We start from the raw sequence: 11,520 nt of genomic DNA, 5'->3' as shown, positions 1-11,520 counted from the left end.
CTTCCCCCCCCCCCAATATCAAGAGAATCCAAACTCGTTTTCACCTGTACTGAATTTTAATCTGGGATACCTTCATACAGAGAAAACATACAACTTCATTAGTTGTGGTTGCTCGTTTTATTTAAAAGAAACGGCACGCTACCTACCAACAACAAAGGAAAAAAAAGAAAGAAAACAACAATCCTCTTTCCCAAGACAAATTCTGGCTATAAAATTACACAAGTGGCCTTACTCAGAACTTTTCTTCTTCAGTATACTGTACAATTTTCGTGTTATTCTAGGTTCAGAAAGATGTATATATTCGTGTTTTTTGGCTTCTTTCACCTGCAAATCTCTACTTGCACTTGTCTAAATGCACTAAAAACAGCAGGTCTTAAAACTACAGATGACTTTGGCCAAAAGGAAAACCTGCAGTAAAGCGGTCTTACCAGGACTTTTATGCTTGGTGAAATGCACCAGCTGAGATATGTAAGTTTTTTAAACACCAAACATCAGCATTTCGTAGTTTGAATGGTAGTTCAAAACTGTAATTTGGGGGTTGCATGGGGTAGAATTCTTGTCTAAATCAAACTATAAAAGCGAGGTTGGCCTCTATTCTCAATTATTACAAACAAATAAATAATAGGATAAATAGGATTAAAATAAATAAATAGGATTTAACTACCACTTCACAGTGCTTTCAGTCTGTAGTTTCTTGATCACTTCAAGGCAGAATGATCCAGCACTGCTGTTAGAAGAATTGATCTTGTCCTCTGTACAAACCCCAGCCGCCCATGCACACCCCTTCCGCCTGCATGAGTCTGCACTCAGTCACACAGTGACCTGAATTGGGAAATTGATCCATGTTCAATTAATCAAAAATAAAAAACCCTTCCTAGGGAGATGCACTCAGAATTGCCTTCGTTATTTCCTCATTTCTCTCTCCAGTTCTCCCAAAAAAAAAAGGGAAAATAGGGCAAAGCCAGGTTTCAGGACCTTTCAGCCTGGCATTGGCCACACTGCTCCAAGGAGCCAGAGACAGACCTCCCTGAAACAAAACGCTTCAGGGACCTCACTTGGAAGACAGCTGCCTGAACTGATTGAGGCTGTCACTTGGGTGGTCAACATTACAGCAGGACTGATGCACACATAGCAAATACACTTTCATAAATAAGCTGCTCTCGTGTAACAAGGTGGGTTCTGAACATCTGGGTTGTTTATGGACACCGTGTGATACAGCTGGCCCTTGACACAGCAGCACCCAACACATTCTGGTTGTGTCCCAGTAGTCCAGGATCAGTTTGAAGCTGTAAAACCAGTAAGGCTACCCTGGCAACATAATACAGGCTAAAGTAGCTGTGAAACAGGCACAGGCAAGGCATATTCATAAAGATGAGACAAGTCTCTACAACGTATACAGGAAGACCTTCATGCTCTGAAATTAAAATCTGAGTGACTTCAAGTAAACTTCAACCACACACCATGGTTTGTGAAGTCTGCAAACTTACTGCAAGCCCAAGAAGTTGAGCAACTTTACATCAAGTTGTAAAGAAGTTGAAACTGTTCTGGCATGATGCAGTTCAAGAACTAGCCATTTGCAGAATGGCAGACGTCAGCCCTGTTGTAGCTGTAATTTCTCCACTGGCAAACCATGGAGAGCCCAAAACAGCAGGACAGTCAACAGGCCAGGCTCCCACAAACTAAAGATCGCTTCTGCAAGACAGATGGGCTCTAACATAAAAATAATCATTCTGAGATGAACAGATGTAAAAACCAAGCTCCTACATCTAGACTTATGTACAAAGCTGATCAAAAGCTTCAGAGAAAGCAAACATGGAACTCACATTTTGCATCCAAGACACTTCAGAGAGGAAAGAGCCCTGGTTTTAAATCCCTTCAATCTTCCAAAGAAGCTTATACCAATCACAGCACTGAAGCAGTCCTCTCCATGAGGAGAGGAAGAAGAAAGGGAAGACTAGGGGTATTAACAACTTTTTCCACCATGTTCAAAGAGAATGCTGGCCAAGGAGTGGATATGCCCTGTTAAGTCCCCAGACCCAACGTGAGTAAATACACACACAAGAGGGCAAAATTGAATATGGACAGGCACACAAAAGATAAAAGAAAAATCATAACTATCTTAGAACATATTCATGAATAGAAAGGACTAAGTCAATCCCTTTGAGGCTTTAGGACAGCAAGATGGTATTTCCAAACTAGCCAAGTCTATAATACATCTTTCTTTTTCAGTAAGGCTCCTCCGGGACTACCCGTGCATTTTTCAGATGTCAGTCCAGAGAGAGATTAGGACCCAAGTCAGGCCAGAAGGATGCAGACTATTTCTTCTTTGTCAGTTTATCCTTCTGAATCCCCAAACTCTTTCATCACTGAGCTTGGTCTTTCTACACGTAGGGAAGAATCTCCCTGTCCCAGAACAGCCTATCACTTGGTAAAAGCACAAGCTGTGAGATCAATTGCCCTCAGGATGAAAGAGCTAGAAAAAGAAGCCTCATGCTACATATGTCTTCACTTAGGTTTTTTAAATTATTTTTCCTTTCTGAAAATTGAAGCAGTATTTATATTTGGTACTTTCACAACAGCTACATGCTGTTAGTTTAAAAAAATCCTTTAATTAAAAATTAAAAATCAGACTACAGTTAAAACTGAGGCTGACCAAAATTATTATTTATAACTCAATTTCTAAGGAACAGGTCTTTATCAAGATTTTTGAGGACTGTTCATAACATGTCCTCTGCTTTCAAATTTTAAAATCTGAATGAATTTTTTCCTGTGTAATTACATAACTCCAAACTGCTTTATTCAGGTTTTTTTGTATGTAGACAAAAAATATGCCAAAGAACTGCACCGCAACAAAGCAGAGTATACCTATCCAAAGCTTTTGTAATCTTAAATGCTTGTGAAATCCTGTGAAATTATACTTTAATATGATTGTCACTATGTTGTCAACAGGAGGCCACACATAAACTTTGGGTTCAGTCTGTTGCAAGAGACTGGAGAAATACTAGTCAATGTATGAGGTCTGAGATGAAGCCTTTTTGAGAAAAATATTAGTGGCTTTTCAAACTCAGCTGACTTGCAGCTGAATTTTCACTGTCAAATTGGGGTCAAATTGGACAAGAACATTAGTTCTTGCCTAAAAGTCTCCTCTCCATCATGAGGACAGAGCTCATAAAGATATTGACCCTGTTTTCTTGTAGCTATATCAAAGTTGGTGGTGAAAAAGATTGCTATACATTTCTTGAATACCACCCTTTAAAAAGAACAACATTTGAAGTGTCAGCTTCTTCAGAGACATCAGTTACTTAACTGCCAGCACCAAATCCTGGCAAGCTAAGCAAGATGAAGATCACCTGCAGAGCTTGAAAGGCAAGAGAGCCTAGGTTCCAGATCACAAGGTCTAGGCCTCCTCAGCAAACAGTCAACAACATGACACATATCAGTTTGTTTTTAATGGAAGATATATATCATTGCTGAGAAAATATTCCCAGTTAAGAAATCCTGTGGAAGTTGCTAAAGTACAATGGAGAAAGTTTTGTTTACCACAAAATTACAATTTAAAGTACATTTTAATTAGATGAGTTACTGTTCAAAAGTCACCCCTTGTAATTTTCCTAAGTAAATTTCACGTTGTCTAGAATTCATCTGCTACCTGTATTATACCATTGTGTTAACACCAAGAAAAGAAGAACACGTTCCCCTTACCTCTCTGCCAGACTTTGCTGGAATCTGCCCTTGAGTCTCCATCAATTTGCGTGCGTTCTCAAGTTCTGCTTGAAGTTTTGAAGCTAACTCCTTCAAAAGAAAGTGATAGTAGTCCGTAAGTTCAACCATTTTAAACTTCTAGAGACCTTTATATCAGAATTAACTATGCATTCTATGTCTTCATGTTTTGATTTTTTTTTTAAATTCTAATAATACAAAAGACTAAAGAAAACATGTAGACATAGTTCACACAATTCTTAAAATAAAATTTTAAAAAAATTGTTCAGAACAGAGGTATCTAAAATACAGAAACATATATAGTCACAAAAACATCAAAAAATTATGCTTAAACATTATCCAATTATACTAATAAAAGCTCTGTGTAGCTAAGCAGAAATGCTACTTTATGTATAGGAAGTTAAATAAGGAAGCCTGAATACATGAAGTGTATAACATTTCCAGGTTATGGTACATATCCTTTTACTTATTTTTACATATATACACATACACACACATGCACACAATGGGAAATCTCCAGGGATATTTTTAACGAAATCTCTCTCAGACATTTTTCCTATGCAGTTTCATATCTCTCTACACCAAGTGTCCCAGCTTTGGCACTTAAGACCTTACTTTGGGTATTAAAATGAACCAGAAGTGGAAAAGGAGAACTGTTTACAATCTTGTGTAAATTATTTTTGATGCTCCTCTCTCATCCATCTTGTTATTAAATAAATACAAGTACTTTAGAACATCTTGTTTACTAAGAATTGGCAGGTGACCACCTATCAACCTGTAAGAAACACAACCATTTATACTGTGACTGCTTTACCAGTTTCATTGATTGGACTCCAGCAATCAAGCTGGAGTAGCCCCAAAATTAGGTCATGTGATCAACGCCAAACAGGAAGTCAGTAACAAAAATAGGTTCAGAATTCATTTGTCCCACATCATCAACCTTGAGATCCGGCCACCAGGACATGCTGTTACATACTCATCTGTTCTGGTGTGTGGGGATGAACTTGTTTAAACAAATAACATTTTCAATCTGATCAGAGAAAGCCCATGAAAAAATATTTAAAGAGCAACAAGGCAATGATTATCTATCTTATTATTTATACGGTGGTTTGGTTTTGTTGCTTTGGTTTGTTTGTTTGTTTTTTTTTTTAACTAGGCTAATTCAAAATGCATATGTAGAAAAATGTAAATACAAAATTAACAGTAAAGTTGTAATGTTGGCTTCTGCTACATGATCTTTTGATCAAGATGCATCGGCAGAACAATACAAGAATCATTCTCTCCTCACAGAATAACTGTATATTTTTATTGAAATTACTGTTATTCTGCTACTGTCAGTCTGAAAAGAAAAACCCCACACTTGTGCCCAAACTTTTATTTGGTCAACGCTACTGAAGCTGAGTAAAAGAAATAAAAAAAGTTTTACAATTTTTGCTCTTCTCCATGAAAGTCTTTGGAAAACTTTCCCCTACCCAGTACTTTATAGCAATTAGTGCACAGCTAGCTTCACTCATTTTCTCATGTAGGAAAATAACTTAATATTCTAACTGACCAACACCAGTCCCTCATAAGCTTATCATATAATTACATCCATAAACATATTTTTTCCTCACCAGTGTATTTTCTGTATATTAATCAGGAAAACTAGAGGTTAAAAAATGGAGGCATCTATTTAAATCATTAACATTCATTATATCTCAGTAGAAAATACACTAGTTGAAGTTACTTTCAATTCAGTTTTGAAGTTGGTAAGATTTTAAATGGACAGAATTTCTAGAAAAGGTGTATTTGTTCAAATTTTGTAAAGCTACATACACACATCTGTGTCTAAAGTCTCTGGAAAAAGAATCTGTAATATAAAGTAATTTGAAAATAAAATATTTATAAAATGGACACTTTCTCCTATCAAAATTTAAATTATGTGAAGGGGGCTTTGACAAAGACCAGCTCCATGTTCTAATCCAGCAATAAAATCATATGCCAAACATCCTAAAACTTCTCACAAATCAAAGAATCAATGGCTCTCAGGAAGTATTAATTTGGCACTGGAAGTCGTAACATGGGTCATTTATTATTTCTTAGTGATGCAGATTTTGGTGCAAATATTCTGTCACAAGAGACAAGGTAAACAGCTACATTAATATTAATCTTAAAGAAAATAAAAACAAAAGCCCATAGTGATAGGATTCACTTCTTAAAAAATGTTATTTTATTATATCCTTCAAAAAAAATCAGCAATCGTTCCTTGAGAGACATTCAGGGCAAGCTCTCGTAAAATACAGCTTAAAAACTAACAGACTATGACCTTGTTATAATTGAAACTTCCAGGCAGTATCACTGCATGCAATTAACTCATTATAGCCATATTTAATGTAATTTAAAAAATAAAAAAATATGTACTTCCAGAGTTTAGAGTGCTCCAAAAGAGTGAAGTTCTTGATCCCTTAGGTTGCTGTTTGAAACAAGCCTCCTAAAACTGTTAAAAATGCAGCCATTTATCTCAGCTCCATGGACCTCATCTTACTCAGGGCAGAGATTTTGGGGAGCTGCCCACAGCGCGTCCCGTAGCTGTTCTCATTGCAGAGCCGGGTGTAACGGCCTGTGTGGTTCCTTTCAGTTTTATATTTCCACATCATAATCTATTAAGTTACACCGATACAGCAGAGCTATGGACCACAAAGCATCTTCCTGTGACAAAGCTGATGAAAAAACAAAAGCTCCAGACACTTCCTTGTAACACAGACTGGGAGCTTTGTAGTTGGCACCTGGCAAACAACTGGTTTTGGATACGCTGCCTGGCCTACAAAACCTCGGGACCTGAATCCTCTATTCTAGTCTACAAACCACTGCATTTAAAGCAGAAGTCACAGTAAAAGCAGTATCTTTAAATCCTCCCTCACCAAATTTTGCAGGACTTTATTTGCTTGAATCAATACCTATTTTTTTTCCTTTTAAACAACTAAATCACTGTGCGCTTTAAAGAAAAAAAGCAGTAAATCATGGCAATTTTTCAAAGACATTACCATGTCTCCCATGAGTTCTGCCTTCACAATCCTCGCTCCCAGTCTGTTCATCTCCTCTCCAGTAAGGACCCGAGGCGGCTCATCCATTGCTGTATGTCTGTAAAACACCAGAAGCACTAAACCCATAGCAGAACAATGTAGTTTTCACAATGTGTAATTAAGTATTATATGCCTACTGTACTGGTACGTATGCTCCTACTGCCAAAATAATTGATGACAACATATTATAAAGAAAGTTGCCAAGAATTCTGAAACCAAAAACCTTGAATAAAATTTTTATGAGGTATGTTTCCTTTTACTTTTGAGAACAATTAAAATGAAAAGCACTATCTATGAACACATTTTCAGTATGAAAAAACAGTCAAGAGCCAGTAGCAGGTATAAGCAGACAAAAAGCAAGGAAAAGAAGAGCAGAAGAGTAACTTAAACCCATTCTGTAACAGTCTTTTCTGGCTTTGGTCATGCTTTTACTTCTCAGCTCCAACAAAATCACCCATTTCTCAGTTTTTCTCCTCCCGTACGCCAAGTGGCCTTACATTTCTGAAAACTACTTACATGCCCAGACTTACCTGCTCACAGTACAATCTTTGCTTCTAAAGACATTAATGCTGATAAGGCAGAGTTTCCATGGAAAATTAACCAGACAATTTTTAAAACATGAAGTTTCCCTAGGGAAGCTATAGCTAGTAATAAATAATATTTTATCTTAATTTTAATATTAATTATGCATGGTGGATGCATGAGTTCTTATGATAATAAATAAGGTCTCTAAGAATTATTGCCAAGAGGCATCAAACAAGTCTGGCTCTTTTTCTCTAACCCTGGGAAAGACTAAAACCAACCAACTCTAAAAGTAAAATAACTAACACAAGAGACATAAAAATATGATTATGACATTGTTCCCTGCTAAGAGAGAGAGAGCATTCACTCACTACTCAATATAGTTAAACCCTGTAGGATTTGAAGAACAGGAAAACTTCAAAGACAGTGTGATCTTAACTGCCAGATCTCCCCAGGCCTGAGAGAATTACCAAAGCTACTTTTGTCTATTCTGGAGATGCCCAATACAAAACAAAAAACCTCAGCAGAAGCATCTAGATTAACTTCATCAGAAACAGCACCTTCGAAGATGAATTTCTCACTTCTCCTTAACCTATATTTTTCGAAACAATGCAGACTATTTCAGTAAAGGGAGAAAGAGATGTTTATTACTACACTTTATTTAAGTGGTGTTAGCATTTTAATCATTGTCTGAACTTTTTGAGACTAGAGACATTGTTTTGTTTTGCCTTTTATCTTGTCTCAAATTAAAATCTGAAGCAGTCGCATTATTAAGTGTGATTTCCAGCAAACACTAGCTGGATGGCCTTTTCCTCTGGAGAGATTGCTTGGACATCCAATCAGCACTTTTAATTAACCTGTGTCATAACCGTCCAAAACACTTTGATTTATAGGCTGAAAAAACCCTCTCTGTGTTTTAAAAGGGATAAAACTCAAAAGGTACACTGTCAGCGTGAGAGATGAGGAACCAAATAAGCAACAGCTATTAATCCAAGCCTTCACATCAATGAAGATTTACTTTTTGTGATTGAGCGAACACCACTAAAAGAGTACATGTATTAGAAGACTTGAAACTTCAGGAAGAAGAAAGTAGCAGCGTGTAAATTATTCCCAACAGGTAACTACCCCACATATCCAAAACTGAAATGTTCCAAGAGTCAGAATTTTCTATAAAATTATACAAAAAGAGACAATTCCCACTGAAGGAAACAGGAAGACAGGTGATACCCTGTCTCCCACAGAAGCTTAGGAGTCAAGAGTCTGCTTAAAAGAACTTGGAAATAAATAAGGCAATAAGCAGACATTATGTGGTTTTCCAGGCCTAAGTAATCTCCATTTTACTAATAAATCAGCTCAGTAATTGTATTGGCTAAGAAATAAAATTAAAATATCAAAAGAAGATGCACAATTGGGTTTAACTATTAAAACAGAAAACACATGCAAAAGAAAGTATCAGCTAAATAGTCTCTAATTTTAGCTTTCTTCTGCAAGGAAAAGAAAAGAATTATCTTTTCTATCATAATAATTTAATTGAACTTGAATAAGCAAAACACTTCCGTACACAATGTAGTTTCCCAAAAATTGCAGCTCTGTACACTTACAATTAGCAGTGCACTTACTACATATGGTAAGCAAAAGCTAAAAGGTACAGGGTTTGTACTTGCAATTAAAAGATAATTAAAAAAAAGACTGTACAGGAGTACTTGCTTCTTCTAAGACAAAAATAATGAGGCCATGGTATCACTAACTTCTATTCAATAATTACATGCTCTGCTAGGTCTGGCTGGGATGGAGTTCATGCTCTTCCCAGCAGCCCACACGGTGCTGTGCCCTGGACTTAACTGGTGACAACAACGGTGCTGACACAACACACCAGTGCTCTGGCTGCTGCTGAACAGGGCTTACGCTGCCCCAAGGTGTTTTCCATTTCTCCCTCTGCACCCCAAGCAGACAGGCTGAAAGAAAGCATTCACAGTAATAACCACACTAGTCATGCCACTGGAAGAACCAGCAAGCTGGTAACACTGGAGAACAGGTGGCCTCGAGTAAAGCAGCAGCTCAGTTGTCTACAACTTACCTTTCTGACCACCTCTCCTTACTACTCTCCATTGTCTTTCACTAAAGCAAGTCAGGCAAACTGAAATTCCTACCACTTATTAGTTTGCGTTTCCCTTCCCACTCTATTCATCTTTCTTCTTTTCCACAGAAAACACACTTTTCTAACCAATACCTTCTACTATTTTTCATATACTACTACTTCAGCATATGGGTGCCACAGGTGGCAAACCTATCCCTGCTCTATTAATTATTTCAGTTTTCATTCAGCATTTTTTAACATTTAAAGTTTGTCTTTTATAAACTCAGTAACAGTTAAGATACTGTTTGGCAGGTTTTTTGCTTATGAGGCAAATTTCACTGCATTGTGAACTAACATTAGAAAGAAGCAGAAAATAATCTATCATTAGCAATTCTCAAATATGCTGAGGAGACAGGACAAGTAGGGGTGTTCATTACTTTTACAGTGGTCTGTTGTAGCTGCCCCTAGCTGGGAGGTGAGCCTTGTCAAAACTAAAGAGATCTGATATAATCAGATCTGATACTGTCACAAAGAAGGTAGATTTTCCAGTATACTTTGCCATGAAAAATACAGTAAATACAAGACAAGATGTCTGTAAAATACCCAGAGCATGATGTTTTACTGTCGTTTTGTTTCTTCTCAGTGATATCACTTGGGTATTCCTGTTGTGACTTCTCTTTTTCATCACTCGGAGTTCTTTCCCAACTATTGTCATCAATTTGTTCCCTTGTACCTGATGATTTTTGATCAGACATGAATTTCTCATGGTTATCTTTTGTGTGTGTTTTGGTCCGTGGCACAGTATCCTCACTAGGTTTTTGGAAACGGCTGCTCAAAGAGCCGTGAGCCGACAGTTTGGAAGAGGACTGCTGTGAATTACAGTCTCTAGATGCACTGTAAGATGATACATCATCTTCAGAGGGTTTCAGAAATTTGTGTTTCATGTTGCTTAGAGATGAACTCTTTTCCTGACTTCGTTTTTCATCAGAGTGTTTTTCTGCTTTGGAGCTGTAGCCTCTCAATACTGAGTCCGTACTGCTGTGTCCACATTCTTGGTCTTCTCTTGACGTATCTCGTTTGTACCCTTTGTCTTCTTGCGCCCACCCCCTGCCGCTGTACTTCTCCCTAGGATAGCCCCCAAACGTGCTTCTGTTTCTGTCATGTTCATCTCGTCTGTCCTTTTTCATATATTGTTCTTTCTTCTCTTTCTCGCTTTCTGAATAGTCAGTTTTCTTCCATCTTCTACTTCTATAATCATTTTCCTTTCTGGATGCAACTTTTTCAGCTTCTTCTAATCGTGACTGAAATATCTCCATGGACTGTAAGACAGAATAAAAAAAGTCATACTGCTTTTAAGATCCCGCAATATTGTGAAGCTCTCTACAAAGTATTGCAAGAAAGGCACCATTCTGTTCAAAGTGACTCACCATGCAAAGGGCAAGGCACGAGCCACACAGTGGAAAGGAAGACCAGTACGAAGAAATGTTTTGTTGGGAAGACTTTCTCATTCCTCTTTTGGACTATTTCTAACTTTCATCCCATGGCTCTAAAGTAAAGTGCTAAAGCATTCCTGGGAACAGGGACCAGAGCCTCAGAACTGCCTCCTCCTGGCAAGTGGGAGATTAGGGGCTTGAGCCAGGGAGAGAGGCTTCCTCTTTCTCACTCACGAGTTTTGCATTTATGCTCACCAGATGCTCAGCTTCTATAGAACCAATGAACATTCCCACTAAACCATTTTACAATCTAGTTAAACTCTTAAAAATTCAGAAGAGTGGGTTCAAAATCTTTAGCTTGAAATGGGTTTTGAATCTCCTGTCTCTGGCTTTCTGGACAAACACTCTATCAATTAGGCAATTATTCAAAAGGTGGACTGTTCCTCTTCTCTCTTTATCGCTGAATTAAAAGCCACCAATTACTTTGGGTTTTTTTCCTTAAAATACATACTGAAGCAAATCAGGCAGGGATATCTTTGAATCACTATCCTGCAGTCAGGGTGGTTCATGCTGTTTCAATTCTAGTTTCTTGATAAAGATTATTAAAAATAATATTCTTTACAATCAGTGGCATTGAATGATTTCTAGCAGCGCTGACCATGTTGGTTTCATCGCTCAGGAGTGACTACAGTTCAGTTCAAAACCA

The 11,520-nt window shown here is 37.5% G+C and overlaps 1 protein-coding gene across 2 annotated transcripts in view; it reads right to left on the bottom strand.

Moving 5' to 3' along the window:
- The window catches only part of CWF19L2 (CWF19-like 2, cell cycle control (S. pombe)), a 74,112-nt gene that overhangs the window by 43,005 nt on the left and 19,587 nt on the right, over positions 1-11,520 (bottom strand). For both annotated transcript variants that reach the window (XM_014965778.1, XM_014965779.1), the window contains exons 8-10: positions 9,985-10,700; positions 6,744-6,840; positions 3,703-3,792 (exon numbers count right to left, since the gene is read on the bottom strand). In XM_014965778.1, coding sequence (XP_014821264.1) covers positions 3,703-3,792; positions 6,744-6,840; positions 9,985-10,700 — 903 coding nt within the window. The remainder of the gene's footprint in view (positions 1-3,702; positions 3,793-6,743; positions 6,841-9,984; positions 10,701-11,520) is intronic.

The sequence above is a fragment of the Calidris pugnax genome, unplaced genomic scaffold, assembly GCF_001431845.1.
Source record: "Calidris pugnax isolate Ruff unplaced genomic scaffold, ASM143184v1 scaffold20, whole genome shotgun sequence".
Taxonomy (NCBI): domain Eukaryota; kingdom Metazoa; phylum Chordata; class Aves; order Charadriiformes; family Scolopacidae; genus Calidris; species Calidris pugnax.
This window is presented reverse-complemented; position numbering and strand designations above follow the sequence as displayed.